At 42.1% G+C, this 27,968-nt stretch overlaps 1 protein-coding gene across 2 annotated transcripts; it reads left to right on the top strand.

Moving 5' to 3' along the window:
- Positions 1 to 6: 6 nt before the first annotated feature.
- Positions 7 to 27,823, top strand: LOC138634025 (potassium voltage-gated channel subfamily A member 1). Of its 2 annotated transcripts, none has more exons than XM_069720616.1 (2): positions 7 to 3,018; positions 26,085 to 27,823. In XM_069720616.1, the coding sequence occupies exon 1, from the start codon at positions 429 to 431 to the stop codon at positions 2,148 to 2,150; it is 1,722 nt and encodes a 573-aa protein (XP_069576717.1). In that variant the 5' UTR covers positions 7 to 428; the 3' UTR covers positions 2,151 to 3,018; positions 26,085 to 27,823. The 2 variants fall into 2 exon arrangements, with proteins under 2 accessions (XP_069576717.1, XP_069576718.1); XM_069720617.1 differs by lacking the exon at positions 26,085 to 27,823 and adding an exon at positions 19,644 to 19,683.
- The last annotated feature ends 145 nt before the right edge of the window (positions 27,824 to 27,968 follow it).

Genomic DNA, 27,968 nt, shown 5'->3' with positions numbered 1-27,968 from the left:
GAGAGAGGGGGGATGACAGCTTGTCTCACATCCACAGACATTTTCAGAGGCAGCTAAACGGTCGAACAGCACTTTTGACGTCAGGAATAATCATTGGAGCCTCCTCTCTTTCATCCGGGTCTTCTTCTTCTCCTGCTCGTCTCCTTTTGGGTTTTTTAATATTTACTTCATCCGGACCTGCGAGCGGCTCCGAGCCTTAACAACACCACCACCAACAACAACAAAAACAACAACAACACATGCATTGATGTGAGGAGGGACCGCGGCTGGAGGCGCGCCGGCCGTGATTCAGAGCTCCGTCTCCATCTGCTGCACCTTTCGTTCCTCTCACTTTCTCTTTTTCCTGTAACGGACACCGGGAGGATGCTCGCGCTGCAGCTCAACAAGTCTCTCCTGTTTTTCACACATTAACTGTTGATGGCTGCGGAATGGAGATAGCCTTGGTGAGTTTTGAGAACGGCGGCGCTAAAGGGAGCGGTGGCGGAGGAGGTGGAGGCAACAATGCCGAGGAGAGCTGCCGGAACGCGCTGGATATCCCTCAGCCGGCTTTCGTTCAAAGTGGACTCGGAGAGGACTACAGTAAGGAGCTGAACACCCGGGGGAGTCCTCTGCAGCCGCCGCCGCCGCCGCAGCAGCAGCAGAGCTCCTGGAAGATCAACGACATGAACAACACTTTCAGCTGCAGCGAGAACGCCATGGATGCGCTTTTACGCGCGGACCACAGTCCCCATCTGTTCGACGAGGACATGCTGGACATGAACATGGACACGGAGAGCAACGAGAGGGTGCTCATCAACATAGCCGGGCTGAGGTACGAGACCCAGCTAGGCACCCTCAACCAGTTCCCGGATACTCTGCTGGGAGACCCCGCCAAGAGGATCAAGTACTTCGACCCTCTCCGGAACGAGTACTTCTTCGACCGCAACAGACCGAGCTTTGACGGGATTTTGTATTTCTACCAGTCCGGGGGGAAGATCCGGAGACCGGTCAACGTGTCCATCGACGTGTTCGCGGACGAGATCCGGTTCTACCAGCTGGGGGAGGAGGCCATGGAGAGGTTCCGAGAGGACGAGGGGTTCATAAAGGAGGAGGAGAAGCCGCTGCCTCAGAACGAGTTCCAGAAGCAGGTTTGGCTCATATTCGAGTACCCGGAGAGCTCCAGTCCGGCCCGGGGCATCGCCATCGTGTCCGTGCTCGTGATCACCATCTCCATCATCACCTTCTGCCTGGAGACGCTGCCGGAGTTCAGGGACGAGAGTGAGCTGCCGGTGACCAGCCGGCTGGACAACAGCACCGCGCCCCGGCCGTCCCTCACCTTCACCGACCCCTTCTTCATCATCGAGACCACCTGCGTCATCTGGTTCACCTTCGAGCTCTTCGTGCGCTTCTTCGCGTGCCCCAGCAAGTCGGAGTTCTCCAAGACCGTCATGAACATCATCGACATCATGTCCATCATGCCTTACTTCATCACCGTGGGCACGGAGCTGGCGGAGCAGCAGGGCCAGGAGCACCAGAACGGGCAGCAGGCCATGTCCCTGGCCATCCTCCGGGTCATCCGCCTGGTCCGGGTCTTCCGGATCTTCAAGCTGTCCCGACACTCCAAGGGGCTGCAGATCCTGGGACAGACTCTGAAAGCCAGCATGCGCGAGCTCGGCCTCCTCATCTTCTTCCTCTTCATCGGAGTCATCCTCTTCTCAAGCGCCGTTTTCTTCGCCGAGGCGGACGAGCCCGAGTCTCACTTCTCCAGCATCCCGGACGCTTTCTGGTGGGCCGTGGTCACCATGACAACCGTGGGCTACGGCGACATGAGGCCGGTGACTGTCGGCGGGAAGATCGTGGGATCTCTGTGCGCCATCGCCGGCGTGCTCACCATCGCGCTGCCGGTGCCGGTCATCGTGTCCAACTTCAACTACTTCTACCACCGGGAGACGGACCAGGACCAGTCCTCCCTGAAGGACGAGCCCAACAGTGGACGCGAGAGCCCCGAGCTCAAACGCAAAGGCAGCAAGTCGTCGACGAAGTCGCAGGACGCGGAGAACAACGATGGCGGCACGTCGGTGGAGAAGGCGAACATCAAGGCGAACAGCAGCATGGACTTCAAAAGATCCCTTTACGCATTCTGCCTGGACACGCGGGAGACAGACCTGTAGCCCCGCAGCCGGTGTCCTCACGTCTCTTCTTAACCTGAGCCCATAGTTGTGTAGAATAAACCCCCATTAATGGGCTTTTAAATCTTTTGCACATAACAGTCGGAGGATCAACACATTGCAATCCTGAAAAGTTTTAAGAGCGACGGGGATTGATTTAGAAAAAGCACATTTTAATCCCCCTCATCTGGTGAGCACATCCGTCGGAGTTATGAACAAACCACGGTGCATGTGATGCAACTCAGCGGCCCTTTAACGAAGTAGGAACACCTACAGAACATAAACTCAGACTGGGGGATGAATTAGTGGGAAATAGGACATGCTGCAGATAATCAAGCACAAGCAGGACTTGGAATAATTACTTGACATGGCGAGAGGATTAACGGCACCGAGCAGACTCTGTACATAATGTAGGAAGCAGTTCACACTCAGTAGTGAAACAAGAGAAGAAAAAAAAAAAGCCAAAATTTTTATTTTTCCCAACGTTTTCGTTATGTTTACTCTGAAAAAAGCTGCAGCAGATGTGTACATACTTCCCATAGGCCTACTATTTATGGATTTGGTGTTATTGTAGATTACTTGGAGAGAAGAGAAGTATATTTTTCAGATGCAGACACCTGTTTTCCTCCGCTCAGGTTCTGTCCAAGATGTGAGATACTTTTGATTTTTTTTCTAAAAATGGGAGTGGAGTCGCTCTCCGAGGACCTCAAGCCTTGTTTCCCATCATTTTAAACTGAAGAACTTTGTTATTTTGAATTTGTTTTTGATAAAAAGGACATAAACTGGAAGTATGTAAATGGAGGGAATGACAAGCCAAGAAAAGAGGACAGAGCAGAGACCATCTGGAGAGATCGAGCAACACCAACACCAGGTCAGTGGCACAGAGACATTTATGTGGATGTTTATGAACATAGTTGGAGATTAAAGCAAGTTCATATTTGATGGGAACGCTCAGTGTTTAAAGAAGTTTGAGCAGGTAGAGTTATGTAATGTTATCCACAGATGAGGAGCTGTCCTTTCAGCACCATGCGCCTCGTTGTGTGGAGTCACACTGGTGACCAAATTTACATTCACGTGTTTGATTAAATTTAAATTTTATTTTTGCTAACAGGGTTATGTTTATATGATCTACTGCAACCTGACAGATTATTGACTTTTTAGATGTTGATATTTGAGAGATCTTGAAATAATATTTTTCGCTTCAGACCTTCACTTTTTGTAGATTTAACTTGAAATGAAAAAAAAAAAAAGGTTTTGCCTTTAATCTACACTCAGTACGCAGAATGACAAAGTAAACACATAGTTTTAAAAAATATTGTAAAATTGTTTACAAAACTATTCAAGTCTTCCGAATGCAAGAAAAGAAAACTCAATTTTAATAACAGATCCAAAACATTCAGTTTATAAAGACCAAGATATATTAAGAGTTAGAAAGTTAAAGTGCAACAACAAACTTGTCTGGTGTTCCTTGTCTCAATCACAGTTATATGCAACAAATTTGCAAAAGCACCAATTTTTATGGAAGGAAAATAATACCTGTAAAACCTAAAGTAATGGGAAAATGTTGAGGTGGAAATGTTTTAATGAACTACTTGAATAACTACAGTTTTATGGTAAAGTTCATAAACTGGTGGTCTTCAAAATCAACCTCAAACAAGGTGGTTGTGAGTCGTTCAGTTAGAAGCCCGAGGCGTCTTTAACAATCATCTGTTCCTAATTAAGAACAAACTGTTTGTGGGAAGATTTAGGAAGCATTCAGATGTTCTTGAAGCTCACGGCCTGAAATCACTGATGGATTAGTTTAAATTTGCTGCACTCAAGCCAAACATTAATCCCCAACATGGTGGCTCTCGTTTGGTCTCCGGCTATACGGTCCTGAACGCGCGTCACATGACACCTGACGTAGTGAAAAGTTTTACTGAAAGTGACTCAAACTGTGCGAGTCATGTTGGGGGAAAAAAAACATGCTGAGTTTGACCTGTTTGGCAAGATGACAAGTTGGATTCTTTCAAAGCTGATTACAATGAGATTTACTGTCTACTATTGCAGAGGGATGAGTTTGTGTTTTTTTACAGATTGGATACGGGCCTCGTCTTTTCCTGCAACGTGCACACAATAGAACGGCGTTACACTGTTTATATGACAGGAAAATACTGAATAATGAATACAAACACGCAAAAAAACCCTGTTGACTTCAGGCAGTTTCTGCACTTACATGGAGCGTCTTTTCTGAAACTCCACCTCAGCGTGGAGGGCGGGAGCGAGATTTATTCAATTTTTTAACTCATGTTCTCGTAGTTTGGTGGAAAAGTGAAGTGGACAGATGGCGTCTGCAGGCGTGTCGGTCCGTCAGCTGTTGCGCTGGGTGTTAGCTCCGAAGCAGCTGGGAGCTTCCTGCACTTTTGTCCCAAGAGACCCTGAAGTGCTCGGAGGTGGGACGGAGGTCTTAACCGACCAAACAAGAACACTTTGAATATTTAAAGAGCATTTACTCAAAGTGTACTTTGGTGTTTCAGACTTTTAGGATGTGCATTTTCTTCAGTTTGAAGGGCAATCAGTTTCCTTTTTTTTTTTTTTTTTTTTTTTTACACCTTAAGCACCTTTAAAAACTCGTCATATTCAGTCAGTAACGGTCCCACGACTGTGAGGTTGAATCAACATGTTCTCCAAAGTCTCAACTGCAACTCTGCCAAATTTGGGGTAACAAACATGAAACACAACGGTGCAGCATCCATTTTCATCAATGAAAGGACAACGTGGAGGTCCAGAGGACAGAAAAAAGACCGAGCTGCTCGTCACCAGCTCAAAGAAACCAAGAAAGACATCTTATATAGATTTTTAAATGATCCAGCAGCACACAAACTCTTCCACAAGCAGAACAAACTTCATTCAAAAACCAAATGGAAGAAGAAACTAGTGAACCGAAATACTTAACTGGGACATAAAGATTAAAGCGTCTCAGTTGAGAAAAAATAGAAATCAATTTACCCTCGAAAAAGATCTAATTTTCCAGTGAAAGTCTGAAAACTCAAATTCCTCATAAAAAGCACCACAATCTTAAAAATTAAATCCACAATTTTTGCCTTTCTAGGTTTAATTCCTAATTTTAAAAATGGTCATAATTGATCTGTGAATAACTTAAAAGTAGTAGAGCAGATTTTACTGCTCGAGTACATGTTTGTTGGGTGGAGCTCAGCTATGTGAATAAATGTTACTGAACACGAGTAGCTCTGAAACTTTCTCCATTTTCCTTATAATTGGCTTCAAATTACGTTCGACTGTCTGACAAAGATCCTGATGTTGAACAACTAAATATAAACAACCTAGTTTAAAGGACATTATACGAGAGTTTCCAGGATATCAGTTAGAAACTAAAAGCGGAAAAAGTTGAAAACCTAAAATGCTACAACTCTTCAGTTGTTGGCCGTAAGTAGCTCCTCGTCGATCCTCCACATATCCTGGTGATGTGGAGGATAATGAAGGAGGAGGCTGAGGACTGCTGGCCGTCTGATCGTTACATCAGGAGAAGTGTCTGCTGGTAACTGACTGCATGAGTCAAAGGCTGCTTCAATTGTTTTACAGCCTGAAGAGGAAAATGAAGCTCCTCGACTTACTCTAATTAAAACTAACGACATGGAGCTGCTTACTTTTGGCTGCTGGTGTCGGGTGATGAAGTCGGGCTCGTTGGGGTCAGATGGGTTTGGGTTCGGGACCATTTCTTGATGCCGCTTGACTTTGTGCACAACGAGATTTATCCTGTTGAAACAAGAAAGAGAAAAACACAAACGGTTGATTGGATGTGAACTCTGATCAGGTACGATCTCGAAGGTCTCTACCGTCTCCCTGAAGGAAAAAAAAAAGGAGGAAAACCAACACAAACATTTCATATTTCAATATTTCTGACTTTCTTTTTTCTCTTGGATGAGTGAAGTCAGAGGAAATACTGAGTTTAATGATGATCTTTGGCTGATTAATATCCTGATTAATGAGTGAACTGCTCCGTTTAAAACCCTCAGAGACTTTTATGGTTGAGATTTGTTCTGACCTCCTTCATGTTGAGGTATGATTAAATATTTTATGCAGAGATGTTGCGATAGCAAAAGAATGAAGGAATGTTCTCGGTCACGTGACTTCTGTCAAACCTGTTCAAGTCTCTAAAATGATAAACTGCGGTTGTATTTTAATGCTCAGCCTTTCTAACCTCATCATCCGTCAGCGGCCTGTAATCGTTTCTGGGGCTCTTCTGTTGGTTTCTGTGAGTGATCCAGGTCCCCTCGCTGCCCGAATCCGGTTAGATTACGTAATGGTTTGTTTATTCAGCCCCCCCTCCCCCTCTTCCCACTTGCTACCGTATGTGGACTCCGCAACGGCGATGGCAGTTTCCCTTTTTGCACAAAGAAAGACGGTCGTTTAGCATCATCTCTGTTGTGTTGAGCTTGTGTCAGTGAGCAGAAAAGCTGCAGGACAAAAATCTGTCCTGCAGATCCACATGGCACGAACCTCCGCCGACACACCGCCAGCAGTGCAGCATCTGGATGCAGCCGACCAAACGGCCAATGTACATGTTAGCCTGCATCTTCTATTACTTTCATCTGATTTCACCTGCTAATTACAGCCTCCATCACCAGCGTCTCCTCACCGTGTTCCCCCGCTCGCTTGTTAACAGCCAGACTTTTGTTTGTCGGCTACAAAAGTCCTCTCACCCCTGTAAGTGATGCTCAAATATCTGTAAACATCACGAAAAAAGATGCTCCTCTTTTTACATTTTGAATCATAGTTTTCCGTCCCTGAATGAAAGCTAACGGCGTGGCAGATGTTAAACATTATGTATGTTAATAGTGGCTGAAGGCAATGTGAGCGTCAACAAAGCCAAATGTTCACAATCTCAACCCGCAGACGAGGCATGAAGTGAAAGCAGCGTTTGGGACGATAACATTTCATAATGTTGTAGACATTTAAAAAACTCACAAACCTCTCGGCACACGAGCTCCTCTGTGTGTTTGTGCCTTTTTAAAACAAACCTGTTCAAATGATAAAATTAAAAACCAGAAGCTCGCAGTTCGATCAGCGAATGTAAATTAGATTATCTTTATTCTTCTAAACAAAACATACTAAAAGATGAAAAAGTTATTTATTTTTAATGACCAGGCAGATTTTATATTTTTGTTGGTAGTTTGTATGTAAAAAAAAAAAAAGAACTTTAGAGTTGTTTGAAAATGTATTTTTGTCTCTTGGTGGACCATTGCTAGCGGTTTCTCTTTACGTCCCGTGTTTATGCTAAGCTAAGCTAAACATGGACTGCTGTGTAGTGTAAACCAGACATTTTCACCAGCACTTAGGGGGTTGAATTTGTGACTTAGCTGTCACTTTTACCAAAGTTGTTGTCAACTACAAACTACGGCTGTTTTACGGTCCTTTCTATTGGTTTTCTAATACTTCCAGTCTTTGTGCTAAGCTAGGCTAAAGGCATACTGGTGCAGCATCAGCTATCTAAGTGTTGGATATGCTACATGTTTGGCGCGACCATAAAATCCTCAAGATATAAACATGCCTGTAAATATGTCGAGTGTTTTGTGACTTCACGGAAGGTGTCTTTTATGAATTATCACTTTTAGCTTCGTTGTTGTTGATTAACAAATATCTTCATTGCCCACGTTGGTTAAAATCACTGAAATTATTTCACTTTAAAGTTGTTGGATGGTGAATTTTGATTCTGTTTTTATGGAACTAGTAGTTTCCCGTTGTTTCCAATCTTTATGCTTTGGTAGACTAAAGGCATTCTGGGTAAAAACCTCCCTAAATACAAACAAAATGAATCAAAACAACAAATAAAACTCGTATAAAAAGACAAACAGGGATTCTCTAAAGGTTTCTAAAGTGTGTCCTGATGTCCGTAAACAGTTCTCAGGTGTCCACATACTTTTGTTGACTCTAAACCTCCCGTGACTCTGTTGTTTCCCGCCGTTTGGGTTCATCAAACTAAAACTGCTCGGCGGTCCTCGTTATCTGCTGGACGCATGAATTAGCCAGATATTACAGGACAATCCACGAGCGCTGGGACGCCGTCCAATCGTCATAAATTCTGGCAGAGCCGCGGCGGCCGTGTAATCTGGTGAACTGGCGGCCGATCTGCAGATTCCAATTAGGGGAATCCGTCTGCTGCCGGCGGCTGAATGAACGCTCGGCGGCGTCCACGGATCCATAACGCAACCCTGGAAACCTCAAACCGCTTTCAGTTTGAGACGTAATCATCTGTCAGGTTTACAAGTAAATTTGGTGTGAAGTCCACTAACATTATGTTGACCGTTTTATTGGTCTACTTCCAACGAAATAAGTGAATCCACCTTTCAACAACTCCAAAGTTGTCTTGTTGACAGATTTTGGGATGAAGTTTTGGGCTAATTTGTGCACTCAGGCTAATTTCTCAGTTCTCAGTTTAAAAATTCTAATTATTATCAGTATGACTGAGGTTTAAAAACACAATTATGGACCTCCAACATTTTTCTAAATAATCCATTTGAATCTCCTTTATTTTCTCCGTTCTTCACCACGTCGGCCCGCTAATGTTGATTTAAGACGATTTAAAAACGACTTCGGTCTTCATTATCTGGGTTATTTTTCCAGCTAGGTCTCTGAATTGTCTTTGGTAGTTTACTGGCAGCTGAAACGGTTTCTTCTACAGAAGCGTTCAGATGTTCCTCGTCCCGTTTCGTCTCCTCCACCGTGTCGTCTGACCTTAAAACGCCTGGTGGGTGTGACGGCGAGGATTTGAGGCTAAAACTTTACCGCCGTGGCCTCAAAAAAACTTTGGGTGGAGATTAAGAAAAAGTTGCCGGAGAGGCGCCGGCACAGCTGTCAGAGTGACTGACATCTCATTCCACCGAGCGGAGAGATGGCGGCAACGTATCCGTGACTAATCCCGAACCGCGCTCCCAACAATTCATAAAACACACAGAAGATGTACAGTATTTACATGAGATGCATTATCACGTTTCTATTTTTAGCACCAGTGAATGCACTTAATCCGGAAGCGTCTAATGCATCACGTGACACCGGAGCAACGCAAGAAATATTGCCGGAGAGCTGCTGCTGCACAACTAATTACACGGCTGCGACCACGCACGCCCATCAACCCTGATTACACCATTAAAAAGCACGACTGTCAGGAGTGAATGTTTCACACCGAGGCTCAGCTGGAGACCATGACGGAGACTTTTGGCACTAATACTGGCAGCGCTGGTGAAGTATGAAGGCGAGGTGATTAGCGTGAGCTTCCTCCTCCCCGACTCCCATCAGCCCGGGATAGAGCTGGGAGCAGGAGAGACAATACAACGAGGACGTTACATAACACACACACACACATGTAAATACACTCACACACACACACACACACACACACACACACACACACACACACACACACACACACACACACACACACACACACACACACACACACACACACACACACACACACAGTCCTCAGCTGCAATCTCCACTGCTGCTCAAAAAAAGTGGGGAATCATGGAGAGAGCAAAGATGGGGCTAACGGAGTGACCGGCGTCGGCATGACGACTCCGGAGGAAACGCCGCTTCACATTTTCAGGGTTTGGCGCTACACTCGAGTTATATCAGGACCGGTCTGTGTCTTATTAAAAAGCAACAACATCATCATATTTCCAAGGTTGTGTTTCATTTCAGTTGAATCTGATTTGATATGTTTACAGTTGTAATGACATGGTGTCACCGAGTCGTTGGAGGGCCGGTACTTCCTCTTCTAGTTTGATCAGGTGGAAGATGTTGATTTAGACTCAGCTGTGGAGCCTCACTGGCTGAATTTAGGGATGTTTTTTTTCTATTCTGGGAAAGTTTGTTCACAGAGTTTAATGGTTTGATGGGAATCTGAATTCTGAAACATATTTAGATTTACTTCATAAATCCATGAATTATTTCAGTGTTTATTTTTGTTCTGAAGATAAAAACCCTCGAATGAGTCGCTGAGTCTGAACTTTTGATTGATACTGAAGAAATGTCCAGTAGATTTTATATCTTCAATAAAAACAAAAGTCTCATCATGCTACCAAACGATCCTTGTATGCCGCTTCTCATCATGTCACTGTAGTCTATTGTATCACGATGTCTTTATGTATATTATGTCAGTAAGATTCATCTTTATCTGAGTAATGAGTATGAGTTGAATATTTGGGGTTTTGGACTGATTTTGAGTTTTGGACATTTGAAGATGACGTTTTGGGAAATTACAAGAATAACAGGAATTAAGTCCACGTAATAATCCATCTCCTCGGCGTTCATATCACACCTCATTATTATTTCACCAGACGTGAGAGATAAAACTAATTTGTCCCATTTTCACTTCAAAGTGAAGAAATATTCTCTCTAAGATTTGAGCTGCTCCGTCCGTCAGTCAGTCCCCCCCCCCCCCCCCCTATAATCTCTGCTGCTGATGTTCAGGATTTAAGCCTCCAGTTGCATAAGAACCAATCTCCTGTATGGAGGTGCAGTCGTAGAGCAGCGCAGGTGTTCGAATCTACCTGCCCATGAAAAAACACTCGACCACATGCGCCTCGGGTTCAAACACGTGCTCTCGCTCGAAAGACGTTGTGTTCACGTGAAATGAAAAGTAGAAAAAGGTTTGATTATCTGGAGGGAAAGTGACGTGTTTAAATGGGAAATAGGAGCTGTAGTTGCAGCTGAAGCAGTGAAAGCAGTTCAAGTGTCAGCTGAAGTGAAAATGCTGAAATGACTCAACTGAAGCTGAAATACTGAAAGGAGTGACAGTGTGAGCTGAAGCTGAAACCGCTCGAATAAGAACTGAAAGGATTTGATGTGTCAGTTGAAGTTGAAGAATGAAAGAAGTCGAAGTGTCGGCTGAAGTGAAAACAGTTTAAATAATGATTGAAGTGTAAGAAAGGAATAAGCTGAACTTGAAACCCGTTAAAGACGTCGAAGCGTCTCGTGAAGCTGAAATAATAAAGAGAATGGAAGTGTCAGCCGGTGTTGAACCACTGAAATAAGTTACGTTCAAACACATTTCAGCTGCAGTTGAAGAATGAAAGAAGTTGAAGTGTTGGTTGATGTTAAAGTACTGAAAGGAGTTGAGATGATGGCGGTTAAAGATGAAGCGCTGAACAACAAACTTGTCAGTTGAAGTCAACGTAATTCAAGATGTTGAAGTGTCGTTGGACGTAAAAAAGATTTGAAGCGTCCGTTGAAAATAAAACACTGAAAAGAGTTGAGTCGCTACTTGAACTCCACATCTGGAGAGGAATGGAGAGTTTCAGTGATTTCAGTTTCTCGTTTAAACCGGTGGAACAACAGTTTGTGTTTCAGCACTAAAAGCAGCCGAACTGTCGGTTGACTTGAAATGTTTTTGTGTCATTTCGTATGAAATCAGCTGAAACTCTTTTTTTTTTTTGTCCCGAGTTAACGCTGCTGGAATTATTACAGATCGTTGAACTGTTTGAAAAAATGGAGATTAGTACAAAACATAAATGTTTGATGGATATTTGACATTATAAAACAAAACGCGATGTAATTCTGTGCATGTTGAACATAAATCTGCTTTAGGACAACGTGGTTTCACAGATCAGCTTCTGATGCAGAAAAACTGAGCAGAAAAATGGACGAAAAACACGAATAAACGTGACAGAATCTGTCAAAGAAAGGAACAGTTCGACATTTTGATGCCACCATAACTATATATGTAAAAACAGCTGAATGTACAGCTACGAGAACATTTCTTGGTCGGTCAGTGGTCACTTCTTGAAGTTTTGTACATAAAATGTTATTTTTAGATTTCAGTTTTTTATTCAGGAACAACATTTAAATAACCATAACATGTACTATTTAAACTGTACTGCTTCATCAGTGAAAATTAGAAAGCACAAATCACCATTTAAAGACTCCTGAGAGCGAACAGACTGAACCGGCAGCACGTTATCTCAAACCTCCTGAACGCTCGCCCACGTTTATGTAAAACAGACCGATGAAGACAACAACGCCAAGTTCACTCCAGCCCGGCGTAGTTTATTTTAAACCTGGGCTGCACCGGGTCATTAAACGCAGCCGTGAGCGTAGAAGAGAGCGAGTAAATAGAAAATGATTGCCTCATTGGCGTGTGATAATTAAGGGTTTTCAGCCGAGCTGCTCAGCTGGCTCGAGGTCTGTGACATGGAAATGCAAGACTCGGATGAGCTTACGTAACCTAATTGTTTTGCCTCGGAGAAGAGCAGTTAACTTTAAAATGGAGAACGTTGTGAGGCTCGAATTAATCAAATACATGTAAACTCTGCTGAGGAAGCTAATTAATCCCTCTCGGTGTCCCCGCCCTCCGCCGCCATCTCCTTCCTCCATCAACTCCCGTTTCCTCTCATGCGACCAACCGGAGGGATGGTCGATTTATAATTACACACACACGCACGCACACGCACACACACACACACACACTTACACACACACGCACGCACACGCACACACACACACACACACACACACACACACACACACACACACACACAGTGGTAACGTCACCTCCACTCTAACACCTCACTGACTCATCCTGTCACTGAGATTAATGAACGTGTGAAATGCAAATAAACAGATTCCTAATTATGCTCAGAGGAACACGGAAGACTAAAACTGAGTGGTAGAAAATAACAAGTTGTACGTCTGGATTTATTCCAGGACTGGTTCACGTTCTGCTTCGTGGTTCTGTATGTTGTTCAAGCATGAGGAAAAAAAGAAGCACTGGAAAATATGACATTTATGTAATTTGACTCAAAGCGGCTATAATCTGTATTTCTACATAATAATGTATGAAATTATAAAAAAACAAAATATGTTTGCCTCCAAATGTAACGCAAACATTTTGAAAAATAAATTCTCATTAGAAACCGTAATTTACTATTAATCTCCATCCTCTTCTGCTACGTGAATATTATGAGTCGGTTCTGGTTTAGATTTTTCTGCTTCTGCTAAGAACTCCGTAGTTGTAGAAGCACAGAGTGTCAATAGGGAGGAGGTTGGGGTGGATGGATGGGTTGAATACTTATTTTAGGCTGATTCATTGTTTGTTTTATTATTGTGACAGATATTCAGATGAGTATCATATTGAAGACACGTGGATGTTTTAACTATGGTGGCAGCAAAGGAAGAAGTCGGAGGAGGTCGGGGTGGACGGACAGGTTGACAACACGTTGGGCTTTAACATCAGGAGACTGTTGTTCATTACCTGTTCAAATCAGACATTTTCACCAACTTTTTTTAATCTACTCAAAACATTCTTAGCTTTGTGCTAAGAATGATGTATGATGCATCTTCTATCTTTTTGTAATTGTCAGAGATATTGTAAACAGCTGGAAATGCTTGAAATCTTATTTAGTGGTGCTAATTTTTTATTCTTGCGCAACGATATGAATACGCAAAACAAAATAAATACACAAAACTATATAATATACGCAAAATGATATAACTACACAAAACGATATAACGAACGATATAAAACATATTTACATTTCTAAACAGAAAACACAGCGAGGATAACAAGACCACTAAATGTTACACAATCGTCAAGTTGTCCTGCTGTTTTTTTTTTATGTTGCAGGGAATTTATTTAAAACACGAGGCAGAAGAGCTGTTTTCTCATTTTAAAGGTGATAATAAACTCACCGATTTAAATTATTGAATATAAAACTACGAGTCTGAATGCTCCGCTGTGATAAACGTTAACAATATCTTTTGGTAAAATATCCAAAACGGGTAAATTTACAGGTTAGAAAATGCCACAAAGTGTCTCCAGTGCAGATCGGATGTGTTTGAACAGTTTGTTGGCGGTTTTTCTGCAAGCAAGAGAGAGAAAAATCAAATAAGCAGAAAACAAGCAAACAAAGAGGCATCAGTTGAACGTTATCTAACCGGACTGACTGAATGCAACGTTTCCACATGAGCGGCTGCTGCCATCGCTTCTGCATCATCTGCTTTAAAGTGCAGCACCGTAACTGTCTGCCACGGGGCGCCGCAGCACCTCCACCGCTGCTCACAGCGATGATGAGGAGGAGGAAGATGATGATGATGACGCCTAAAGCCAATCACGCATACATCCTACGGGAGCCACGGCATCGTAAAGACCCGGCGTGTTTGTGCGTTGGGCGACGCTGTCAGAGGAGACGGAGGGCGGCGTTGTGTTGGACGTAGTTACATAAGAGAACACCTCCATTCACCAAATGTCAGACGCTCGTTTCAGCTGCTTCACTTTTAACCCTTCAGAGACCGAACCTGCAACACGGTGGGCCGGAAATACGAGAAATGGGTTCATCGTGTGACGCCGTCGGTAGTCTACTCGTAGCTTTTTAGTCAATTGGTGCCTTTTTGTGGTTGTTTTGTGTCTTTGTGTTGTTTTGTGTTGTTGTGTGTCTTTGTGGTAGTTTTGTGTTGTTTTGTGTCTTTGTGTTGTTTTGTGTTTGTTTTGTGTTGTTTTGTGTCTTTGTGTTGTTTTGTGTTTTTGTGTTTGTTTTGTGTTATTTTGTGTCTTTGTGTTGTTTTGTGTCTTTGTGTTGTTTTGTGTCTTTGTGTTTGTTTTGTGTTGTTTTGTGTCTTTGTGGTAGTTTTGTGTTGTTTTGTGTCTTTGTGTTGTTTTGTGTCTTTGTGGTAGTTTTGTGTTGTTTTGTGTCTTTGTGGTTGTTTTGTGTTTTTGTGTTTGTTTTGTGTTATTTTGTGTCTTTGTGTTGTTTTGTGTTGTTTTGTGTCTTTGTGGTAGTTTTGTGCTGTTTTGTGTCTTTGTGGTAGTTTTGTGTCTTTATGGTTGCTTGATTCACTATTTCCATCTCCCTCTTTGGGACGCTACACCAGCACCTTGCAGGTCTGTTCAGTCGCTGCAGGAACTTCACCTGTAAGTTATTGACACTAAGCTGCGAAATTCAAGACAACCGAAGGTCTTAATGAAATAAATCCTCAATGAAACATTAAAACAGACGGAGTGCAGCGTTCCGAAGCAGCTTTAAAAAGACCGATTCTAACAAAATATTTTGGCAAGAAAATAGTGTCTCTGTGTTTTTGGTATTTTGGCAGCAGCTGCGGTGATAAGCAGTTATTCTGTTTCACTTTCATCACAGACTCTGACCTAAAATACTCCGTAAACACGGGAACTTATTGTATGTTTAAAGCCACACGCGTCACGTCTGCACAGAAGACCATCAGGAACAACACAAATATGTTTATACACAAATAGTTTATATCAGCAAACATGTTTTGTTGGAAGTGTTGACGCCCACGTTGTGTTCTTTATTAACTTATTTATAAAACATTTATATTTCTACAATATTTCCTCCTGTTAAAACATCTTGTGGTTATTTACCGAACACCGGTTGTGTGATTGTTTTCTCAAATTCACCGTCTATTTCACCGGAGCGTCAGATGTGGGTTAATCCGCCGCTGGAAATAGTTCCTGACAAAAGGCCAGTTGTTGCTGGTGTTGAAGCGGAGAAAACCTTTTCTAGTTGTGTTTTTAATGGGAGTTTAAAAAGATGTAAAATCAGAGACTGTTTCCGTTCAAAACGTGTGTTAATATAATATTTCTGTATTTATTTTGTGGCAGCTGTATTAACACGTCAGGTTTTTTTTTAACAAGAAGTTGTATTATTGCAAAACTTTTGAAGTGTTTCAACAGAAATGAATTCGCGCCTCGTGTTTTTTTACGCTGAGTTGCACAAAGTAGATCAGTCAGACAGGAAGCTGGTTGCTTTTCAAAATAAGACTCCTGAACATTCATCACGTCACTAAATCAACAGAGTAGAAACAGTTAACAGTTTGAATGTGAAGTATAGATACGATTATATAATAATATAGACTTTCTAACAACTACAGCAGTTTTAAGTTGGTTTGCAGGCGACAGCACAACAAACGTATTTTTTTGGGTCAACTTAGATTTATTCCACAAAAAATAAAAATTGTCCAGACTTGAAACATGAAATAAACGTGATTTTCTTTTGGCTTTTCAAACTAATTTGAACTGTTTGAAGTAAGAAATAAAAAGACAGAATTAAATTATCCTAATTTTAAATGCTTGAATAAGAGCGACCGACCGGTGTGACGGTCAGTTTTTGATGTTACCGTCACAGTTGACAAATTCAAGAAGTAACATTTTCTTTCTTTATAACCCCGTTTACATCTTTTATTCTTGAACTATATTTCACAGGATGTTTGTTTAAAATGTAAATCCAGCAAAGTGACTCTTAATTACACAAATACGGAACAGAAATCATGAATATGAATGACACAATCAAGTACAAGTAGTTTAATACTGCTGACTCAACACTATCACTGATAATATTAAAAAAAAGAGACGGTATAAAGAGCTGGTTCAATAGCTCTCAGTAATGGACCGTAATGGACCCTTTCCTGAATTCAGCAGCTATTTTTAGGGGCTTAAGGAGGGAAAATCCTGTTTCATTATCCACAGACGAGGTGACACAACTGCGTCACATAACCCTGTGATTATTATTTTTTTATTTTTCTGGTTTTCGGCTGACGGGCCGCAGCAGCACGTTCGACTCCATGTGCCACATCAGTCATGCATGAACACACAGATTTAATTACTCAGTAATAATATTCACCATGTCTAACCCGGGTTATAAATAGACTGTGTGTGTCTGTGTTGTGCTGTTTGTAGTAATCAGAGTGGAGCCGCTGTTGGTGTCGCAAGCACACCAACAGCGGCCGCAAGAGGGAGGCGGGGTCACGCGCTCCCAGCGGCCAATCGCAGCAGGGCCTGGCTTGATTGAACGTCGCAGGCCGGCCACCGTTAACGACGCAACTCCCGATGAAGCCCGAAGGCTCGCCGCCGCGGACGCCGGTCACAGATGTGTGTCGACGCTGATGGAGGCACGACGTCGACGGCGTTTTATTTTATTGTCGAACGAGAACATCGTTTAATCGAAGACCAGGAAGTTCCCAGAAATCTCCATCGTTCGTCCGATGATGTGGATTTTACAGTTTAAAAAAAAAGTTGATGTCCAGTTTCTTACTGCATCTTTGTGTGTGCAGTTACCACGGTTACCACGGTTACCACAGTTACCACGGTTACCACGGTTACAGGTGTTATTCTGGTGATTTGTTAGTTTGTCAAAATGCCTCTAACATTATCGTTTTTGTTTTAAATTTTTTGTTTTCCCGCCTTTATGGCAAGTATTTTTTACTTTAATACCTTAAGTACAACCAAAATTGGCCCAAATTGATTTATTTATTTTTTAGCATTTTTTTTTGGGATCAGGACGAGTTAATTGATTCGGAGATTGTTCCCCTGGAAGAAGAAAAAAGAAGCGACTCTGAAAAAAGTTGGTGAGAGAATTAGCCGTCACGTTTTAATGTTCAATATTCAACAAAGGTTCAGCATGAGTTAAAGAACATTTAGGTATATTTGACGACTAGAGGGCAGAAGAACTTCACAACGAGCCGATAACCACAAAATATTGAAGGATTAATGCACAATATTCTCTTTTTTAGCTCTATTTTTGGTCTCCACCATCTCCTGAGGGAAAAAAAGAGGCTAATAGAAACTACAGAGCTGCAGAGGTTTGCTATGATAAGTGTTCCCATTTACACGTAATGATTTGAGTCATTGCAACATCAAAATATTGATTAGTGAAAGTTAAAACCAAGAATATGTTTTAAATTTGTCATAAATATCCTCCATCAGAGCGACTCGAGCTTGTGTGTTTCATGAAATCGGTTCCCGACTGACGAACACGTCGGCAGCAGATCGTCACACTTCGCTCTCGGAGCGTCCGAGGTGTGAAGTTGTGGGCCGAGTCGCCGAATGTTCCTCCATTCATCTCCGAGCCGTTAAATCAGCGCAGCGTGAACTGGAGCAGAAATCTAGTGACGACCGGGTAAAACACTGAACACTGAACAGGAACGTTGTTTAGAGCTGCGGTTCACCTGTAACTGTACTTCTTCACATGTTCACGCTTTCCAGCTGCAGCATTTTACAGGAAGTGATGAATACTTGAACAAGACGTGTTATATTCCTGATTTTCTCGACAGATACTGAAGTATTGCTGCTGTGTTTTCATGTCGGATTCATACTCTCTCTGGTTGTTCTGGACTTTTTTTGGGGGAAAAATGTGTGTAGCCCAAAACACCACACGGCTGTAGACTCCTAATATTGTTTTTCGATCAATACGTTTTGTCGAAGTATTGTCATCAGTTCCTCACATTAACGTGACCGCTGGTACGTGAACGTTGGTGATTTCGCCGTGGACCTGAAACTTGATCCGAGAAACATCCGATTTTGGGTGAAAATCTTAAGAAAAACACAAAATCTTTAACATGCCCTCTTACAGCCAAAGTGTTCCTGAGCCCAAGCAATGATTTCCACCCCAGAATCACAGCTGTTTTAAGGCAGTGTCGCCGGAAGGCCTGAAGATCACAACCATCCAAATATTGGTTTTCGTCCTTGTTCCGTGCGTCAGATTTTGAGTTAAAGTTTTGGGGAACAAAATCTTCAGCACGCCCTCTCAAAGCCCCGTTGCCATGGCGACACAGTTCAAGGTGGTTTGTTGTTCTCTGGGTCTCAAAAAGACGCAACAACAGACAGGAAACTAAAGCAAACTGACAAAAAGAGGGAAGAAGAAGAGCACACTGGCTAAAATACAGCAGGGAGGGAAGGACAACGAGAGACAGGTGAAATCTGATGTTTCTCTGCTCCAAGTTTCAGGTCCACGGTGAAATCACAAATGTTCACGAACGTTATGCGGGTTGTTAAAAGGGGATTTAAGTGAAGGGTGCGAAAGGCTGATTGTTTCATACGAGTGCGTAGTTAAAGATTTACGTCGGTTACAACCTGCCGGCAGAAGTTTCCACGTTTCATGAACCTTTGGTTGTTAATGTGAATTATTGACGTTGGACTAGAGAGTCCGTTAAAGGACGACGTCAATGTTCTCAGAGATATAAAAGTATTGAATTTGAAACTGACTTTGCCCTGAAAATTGTCGTTTGAATTAACTGCGTGTTGAGAAATCAGTTGCGGTTGTTTGCATCTGTGACAAAATCACAAAGTTACATGAAGCAGATCTAAAATGATCTTTTATTTTTTTTACTTTAGTGCATAAATCTGCTAATTGGAAGAGAACTGTTGTAGGGCATGAGGCTGTGTGTGTGTGTGTGTGTGTGTGTGTGTGTGTGTGTGTGTGTGTGTGTGTGTGTGTGTGTGTGTGTGTGTGTGTGTGTGTGTGTGTGTGTGTGTGTGTGTGTGTGTTTTGAACTTGTTGACACTGGTCAGAGCTTCAAGTGAGAATTTATGCAACAGCGACGCTCTGAACCGTGACTGTGGACTTCATCGGTTTCAGGAACAACGCGGCGTCACCGTGTGCAGGAGGAGTTACTAACTCTCAGAAGAGACGCCGTTATGATACGAATCCACCAGAGATATTAAGACGATGGGATTTACAGTTGACCCTGTTTTTTTCTTTCTGTTGTCAGTGATGAGGACTCCAACAAAAAACACACGCACAGTCCGTTCGGACCGGATTACCATCATTCCCCCGATGTGGGGAAGGAAAGTCAAGTCACCCCCCCCCTCAATCACCCCCCCCCCCACACACACACACACACACGTCTCAGAGACTATTTCACGTCTAAACAACACAAACAGGAAACACATTTATAATCATTCAGAGTGACTTCAACTTCCTCGTGATGTCGTGATTTCTGACGTCCAGAACCAACGACATCTTCAACCCTGAGAACAACACGCGCTTCAGTTTCATATAATCCCGTCGTAGTTTCCTGTTTGGATGAAACGCTGCAGACAGAAGACGCTAACTAACTACTTCCACGTCTTTATCTGGGAATCAATATGAAGCCGATGGAAACAAATCAAATCAAAATAAATAAATAAAAACAGGTCTGAAAGAGAGCAGCAGCACGGCGTTACATAGTCGCCTTCAATATTATTTATCTTTTTAAAGCCGACGGGTGTTTTTGTAAAATATAAGTGCAATATGCATCAAACTGTGACAGCTGTGGGCTTCGACTCGACGGCCTGTCGGATTCTCATGATTCCCGTCCACGCTCCAAACAGACCCGCCAGATTACGTGGGTTGGTGACAACCGATCTGAATACGCTCAATCTATGCATCCACATTTGAGATGTGTGTGTGTGTGTGTGTGTGTGTGTGTGTGTGTGTGTGTGTGTGTGTGTGTGTGTGTGTGTGTGTGTGTGTGTGTGTGTGTGTGTGTGTGTGTGTGTGTGTGTGTGTGTGTGTGTGTGTGTGTGTGTGTGTGTGTGTGTGTGTGTGTGTGTGTGTGTGTGTGTGTGTGTGTGTGTGTGTGTGTGTGTGTGTGTGTGTGTGTGTGTGTGTGTGTGTGTGTGTGTGTGTGTGTGTGTGTGTGTGTGTGTGTGTGTGTGTGTGTGTGTGTGTGTGTGTGTGTGTGTGTGTGTGTGTGTGTGTGTGTGTGTGTGTGTGTGTGTGTGTGTGTGTGTGTGTGTGTGTGTGTGTGTGTGTGTGTGTGTGTGTGTGTGTGTGTGTGTGTGTGTGTGTGTGTGTGTGTGTGTGTGTGTGTCCCACCACTCTCTCTGAAACGTCTGAAACGTGTGGAGATCCTTTTAAAACTGCGGCCTTATTTGTGTAATGGTTGCAAAAACACTTTGGCTCAAGCTAAGTCTGCGGCGCTGCTCCGCCCGACGCCGCGACCGTCCCGCTGGGATTTGCAGTGTCTGTTATTAAGTACATAATGCCGAGCGCGTTATGTGATCCGCCAGCCATCTTCACAGCCGGAGGTCAGCAGGGGTCTTTGGTGAAAATAACCCAGAGCCGACAGCAACACCTCGTCCACTTTAGGGCTCCGGCAACATGTGTTCTCAAATTTATACTGATGCTTTTTGTATTAAAAGCAGCAGATAGAAGAATTATATTTCTATATTTCTATATTTATGACCCATTTAACTGATACGTCGCTGTCTTTAAAATAAAAATGCATTTAAAAAAAAAAAAAGTACCATCTGGTTCTCCATATTCAGTCCTTCCTTTCAGAAATACTTGAAAAAAAAGTATTTAATATTTTAGCTCAAAGTTGTTGATTTAGTACAAAACTAAGAGTATGACTGTAAAAGACACTTAATATTGACAAAAAATACTATAAAGGGTTGTTGGTATAAAACATAAATGGACACTGATTTTAGCTGTTATTTCATACCATTTGTATACAAATATATGTATATTTATTTATTATTATTTATTTATTTAGTTGATGAGATAGTCTGTTATTAACATTTGTTCCCAATGTGACTCCGTACATATTTATATTCATTATAAGATAGTAAAAATCTCTTTTTTTTGCAGATGCAATATTTTAATAATATGTAAAAAAAAACCTACATAATGACGATAATCATCAAAAATTACTACTTTTAGTTGAGGTGAGTCTGTTGTTAACATTTGTCTCCAATGTGACTCCGTACATCGCTGCTGTCACGTCATATTTAATAGAAGCTGTTTTAGCTCGTTAGCTCCGCGACACGTCTCGAAGAACCGAAGAACCGATCGCTGCGTGTGACCTTCAACGATACGAGTCGGGTCAAGGTCGCGACGCTCAATGCAAACTCAACCCTTTCTTCTTATTTTTTTTGGGGGGGGGGGGGGGTGGACGGGAAACGGTCACCGTGACAACCAGGGTTAACTGCAAATTAGTGATGGAAAAAAAACCTAAAATCTCTTCTAGTTTCTGAGCTGACAGCAGCAGAATACAAAAAAGAAAAGAAAAGAAAAAATCAGCCCTCCAGGTTGACGTGATGTTTCACAGCCCGGCAGTGAATCATCACGTTAACTGATTCCTCTGCACAGATTCACAGTGAGGAACGGCAGACATGCAGATCATCTTCATATCTGCTGCCTCCACTGAACCTGCAACACACACACACACACACACACACACACACACACACACACACACACACACACACACACACACACACACACACACACACACACACACACACACACACACACACACACACACACACACACACACACACACACACACACACACACACACACACACACACACACACACACACACACACACACACACACACACACACACACACACACACACACACACACACACACACACTCACACACACACACACACACACACACACACACACACACAGCTGTGTGCATTTAATCTGCTTTGCATCGTCAATCTCACGACACCGTGATCTCAGGAAGGTCCGGAGGGGAACGAGTCCTCGGCGGAGAGCTGCAGCCCAAATGTCACCGTTTTCATCTGAAGATATAATTAATACATCTGCAGAGGTCAAGCTGGGAAAAAATAAAAACCCGACTTCCTTTTCAATCCCAAAGCTTTCTAGAAACGTTTCCTGAGAAAGGAGCCGGCGACCGAACGACGGGAAGAACGAACGCTTTCTTAATCACGGGAGAATTTTACAGGATATTAGAGCAAATGAAGTAAACAAACCGCCAGCAAGAAGAGAGGAACCTCCCCACAGGAGCTGCAGCTCCACCTAGTGGACGTTCATCAGAGTTACATCCAACACCTTCAACAGGACTCGTTCCTCTGAGCGCTGACTGGAAATAAAAGGCTCCAATTTAATCTTAGAAACTTCTCATTTTCTTTACTTTTGAGGACAAACCCAAAAATTACATAAATTAAATGTTCTTTGGTTTCGATACCTTCTGATCGCAGTCATAAACCTGTTTAAATTAGTTGTTATTTGTAAAAGCTATTTTTATTTGATGATATTGAAACACATAATAGTCGCCTATATTAAGACTAATTCGCCTCCATACCAAAAATATTTTGTATAATATTTGTGTTAAACAAAATCATGAAATTCAGAGTCAGTTTTCAAAGGATTAACCTGCAAAATGTATATCAAAACATGCATGTATATTTGGATATTTGAGCTCTTTCGACCACTAAATAAGACTTAAACTGATTTTAAAACTTTAAAGGATTTTGTTGCGACGACAACTTTCGTTTCATCATTTTGAGTTGTGTGTTTGGAAGTTAACGTTTGGTTTCCAGACGGTTTTCTGAGTCCAACCTGCTGAGGACGGATTATCGGCCGAGTGATCGCAGGATAATCAATGATCAAGTCATTCAGACATGCGACCTCAAGGTCAAAGGTCACCGCCGAGGGATTTGTTCGTGTTCCCGACCAAACGGTGGAGGAGCTCCGTCGCTGCCAAATACAACCGATTCCAGTCATCGGTGAAGTTGACTTTGTGCTGAATTACTTCTGAATATGATTTAGTTTATAAGAGCTGAATTTCAACCGGACGCAACTTCTTATTCTCTCGAAAACTGCCTCTGAATTTCATTATTTGGTTTTGTTTACAAATATCATACGAAATATTTTTGGTACGGAGGTGAATTAGTCTTAATATAGGCGACTATTATATGTTTCAATATCATCAAATAAAAATAGGTTTTACAAATGTTTATTTACAAATAACAACTAGTTTGAACAAATGTAAAACATTTTTTTTATAGATAAATTCAACCCAACTTGAAAATATTGGTTTAATGAAACGTAAAACTGTCTTTTTAAATAACAGCCAGAATCAACAATAGTTTATTCACTTTAAAAGGCGGTTTTGACGCGTCTGAATAAAGCTGTAAGGAACATTAATATTAATCTGGAGTGTCACTTTAACGGAGCCACGAATGACTGAATAGTAGCTTGAATATTTCTGGAGGCTGAAACAATCATATTTCCATAATAACGCTCTAATGGAGCTCCGTGCAGCTTTTTCTATATATTTTAGTCATGGGTCAAACTTTCGAGGAAATGTTTCCTTCATCGTTGGTTTTCTCAGGACGAAGACGTGAGTGAAGAGACAAATACTATATAATATATATAATAATATGAAAGCTCTGCTGTGACTCCAGAGACGTTCTCTGGTGTTTTCCAGAATGACGACGCCTCGTTTATCTGGAAATACAGAAGTTTCTGTGGTTCAGTAGAAACGGATCGACAACACTTCTTATTCCGTCTCTCTCGGATCAAATATATCAACAAATATTTCTGTTTAAGACATCAGATGAAGCTCAGGAGGCTTCTTCCAGCCCAGATTTCCATCCCTCAAATAAAAAACTGAATTTTTATTCCTTAAAAAAAGGAGATTTTCCAAACTCAACTCTGGAGAAAACAGACGGTGACACTAGTCGGTTTTCTCATTTTTTCTTGAACTGAACTAAAAGAAAGTTGAAGCTGCTCATCGACTTGATACAAAAGTGGACGTCATACCGGGTTTGACCCATGAGGCCAATACCGAAGAGCCATAAACTGCAATACCACCAAGAGCCACAAGGGGCTCTAATCCCGTTGAAAAAGCATCAAGTTTTCTCCTGAAATACAAAGTCAGTAAATATAAGTCATCATGTTCCCATTAGATGTACGAGTGACGTCACGCTTGGTATATATTTGTTCAGACAATAAAAGTTTCACTTCTTAAGTGATTTCAAATATCAGGAAGCTGCCGTGGAAATATAACATTTGATGTTTGCTGTATATTTGCGGCTGCCTTGTTTTCGTGACGTCGTCTCGAGGCTCTTCGCCGTCGTTTCCTTCGCTGACATCTTAACTGACATTTTTGGAGGTTAGCAGGATGAGATTAAACGTTTCCCTCAAATCTCAGTTTAGTCTTTTATTTAAACCTCCGCCTACATCTTTCTTTTTTTGAGTGCACATCATTAAATCGGGCGACCGAAAGGAACCGACGCGGCGCTTTCGGTTTTCGGGCACGACGTCCGTCCGTTGGCGTCGACACCTCGCGGCCTCCTCGGAGAGCGTTCATCGAGGGAAAAGTGAAGGAAAAGGAAGTTCTCCATGCTGCTGGATTTGGTTGCTGCATATGCTGCGGTGGATTACACTGATCCAACTTAATGCCTAAGACCATGCAATCATTCATAACTACAGGAGCTGTTGAGGCCACAGCCGTGGATCCCCCCGGCACCATCTGCTGCTGCCGGGGGGATTAACTTCGAGGAAGATGGTGGTAGGTGGGGGTGGAGGCGTAGATATCGATATATCGTAGATATATAACTGCCGACCACCTTCAGAAAACGGGTGTTTTTCAGGATCTGTTTCCAAAAACCTCACTGGTTCATGAGCTGGAAGCAAACCGGTGTTTTTAAATAACTCTGTAAAGTGACAACTACGTCTCACGGACTCCGTTTTTATACGAGCAAATTAAAGAGCACCGTTTGAATTCCTTTTTACAAATATTCAAACTACGCTGTTAAATTAACTCCATATTTCAAGTTCACTCAGCTAAGTTCTACTTAATTCAACTAAAAAGTTCACATTTTTATTTTTTCAGACGACTTTAGAACTTAAAAACATGAATTCTTCTGACGTCATGACTGCAGTTAACTCGTATTTTTAAGGCAACAGAAGTTAACTTCTGATATAAAACATTCCAATATCTGCCAATCTCTTCAAATACAACAAATATAAACACCCATTATTTTTGCAGTGATGTGGTTATCAAAAACCTTTTACAGTTGTGATAACGAAATATAAAACAGGCCGAATAGTTCAGATCAGAGAACTGAAACAAAGAACTTCATGGAAATTTTATCATTTTAAATAACTACTAAAAAGGAACAATTTCTAAGAAACCAAAAGCATCTTTTCTCCAAATAAAGGCCAATATTTGCCAGCAGATATCTTAAGGTTTATTTTACTCTCTGATTAGGTGAAAGTTTAAAATGTCAGTTTCTGTTGCAGTTTTTCATTGCCGACTTATTTTACTTTAATTCCCCCCCAACTGTTTTGGTTTTCATTGTTTTGGAGCTGCTAATCTACGACTTGTGACTTTAATCAGCGTCTTTACACCCTGACGTCTGAAATAATAAACCCTAACACGTCGTGGTTGTTTGTGTCCACAGAGAGTCGACGCGCTGCCCTCCGACCACCAGGAGTCCATCCGGCCGCAGGAACTCCCTCCAGCAGGACGCGCAACCAAAAACTGCTGCCGCACTTGGAAAAAAAAAATCAACATCCACGACCCTTTTTTTTGGAAATCTGTGCCTTCAAACCAAAATTCACCAGTGATACTTCTAAAGCTTTTGTTTCTCTTCTTGTTTTTTTGTTATTTTTTTTCAAACGGGATATACGTCTGCCTGATGAAGGAGGGCCCGGGATCGCGCTGCTGTCTCTCTGGAGAAAAAAGTTAAAAAATAAATAAATAACCAGGAAATGCAACTTTTATTCATTTTAACGTCCTAACATGTTCTTTTTTTTTTTTTTCTTTTCTTTTCTACAAATCGTGTCAGTGATTTACTTCAGATAGAAGAAATCCCTCGCTGTGCAATATCAGTCGATATTTATGTGAAGTTGTCGTGTGGACTTCGGACGAACTTTTTTTGGTTTATTTTTGTAACGATGTTTCCCTGATTTCTATTTTTCTAAAACGGCGTAAGACAGATGAGGGGACAAGAAGAAGAAGAAAAAAGAAACAGAATCATCTGAAAACATTTTAAGGGACAGAGGACGTTCGGTTGTTGGTGAAGACGAAGTTTAGTTTTCCTCAAAACCCCCTTCCTGCTCTGACCAGGGCCGAAGCCATAGCCTATCTCAGATAACGATGCACCGGGCGTTTTCAACACAGCAAAGATGCATTCAGGGACTCACGGTCCGGGGGCCGCCGCCACGGGCCCCTCGTCAGCTCGTCTTAGCTGTTGGACTCTTTGAGCGATGTTTTCTGTAAGTTCAGGGGCTTGAATCCGAAGTATTTAGTATTCTCTACCTTTGTGTGGCCTGTTCTTCTTGCTGTTATTTTGTACTTCCTCCTACATATCAATCAAGCAACTATAAGTGGCATGATGTGTGTACGTGAGAAAAAACGAATGAGTGTGTGTTCGCCAGAATGGAACGAAAAATACTGTAAATTCTCAAATAAATGATGGAAAAGAAAAATACATTAAAAAAAAAAACTAACACTCGTGGTTAAAAACTGCTGTTGAGGGATTTTTTTTAATTTTGTTTCCAAAACACCAAACTACTTCAAACTAAAGTCAAGATATTTTTTCTGCCCTTTTTTGGTTTGTTATTTTTTCGTCAATCCAACAAATAGTTTTCAGATTTTAGTTTAAATCTCAAAGCGTCCCAACGCGCTGCAGGAAGGAAGTAAAACGTTAACGGGGATTTTTTTTTTCATCCGCTCCCATTTGCCCTGTTAAAGTTACAAAATCAACACTTCATGTATCCGTTTCAAATTAAAAGCTCTTAATAAATTGTTTCCGTAGACGGAAACCAGGCTTTTATTCTGAAACATTAGCAGGAACCTGTTGGGACTGAAATCGGACAATAAGAGAACGACCGTTAAAAATAACAGGATTATATTATTGATTTTGCTAAAGGTTGCACAAGGTTTCTTTTGAAGGCCGATATTTGAGAATTTACAGAACTTCCTGTTTTATTGTTTCTATCCTGTTTTCTGCAGTTGTGAATTGTGTCACGTGAATCCTTGAAGCTGCTAACCCTGTACTGTGTAGATCGGAGATGTCCAGCCTTATCCCTGAAGTCCTACAAGCATCCTCCATTAGTGCTCCAGATACCTCACACACACACACACACACACACACACACACACACACACACACACACACACACACACACACACACACACACACACACACACACACACACACACACACACACACTCACACACACACACACACACACACACACACACACACACACACACACACACACACACACACACACACACACACACACACACACACACACACACACACACACACACACAC

The sequence above is a fragment of the Brachyistius frenatus genome, unplaced genomic scaffold, assembly GCF_029030835.1.
Source record: "Brachyistius frenatus isolate BFR_SWC_R1_liver_20210118 unplaced genomic scaffold, ASM2903083v1 Contig_244, whole genome shotgun sequence".
NCBI classification, from domain to species: Eukaryota; Metazoa; Chordata; class Actinopteri; family Embiotocidae; genus Brachyistius; species Brachyistius frenatus.
Note: the sequence above shows the minus strand (reverse complement) of the source record. Positions and strands in the feature narration are given on the sequence as shown.

Bases quoted from the DNA above. Each gene is read 5' to 3' on its own strand.
- LOC138634025 (XM_069720616.1), top strand. From the start codon at position 429: ATGGAGATAGCCTTGGTGAGTTTTGAGAACGGCGGCGCTAAAGGGAGC.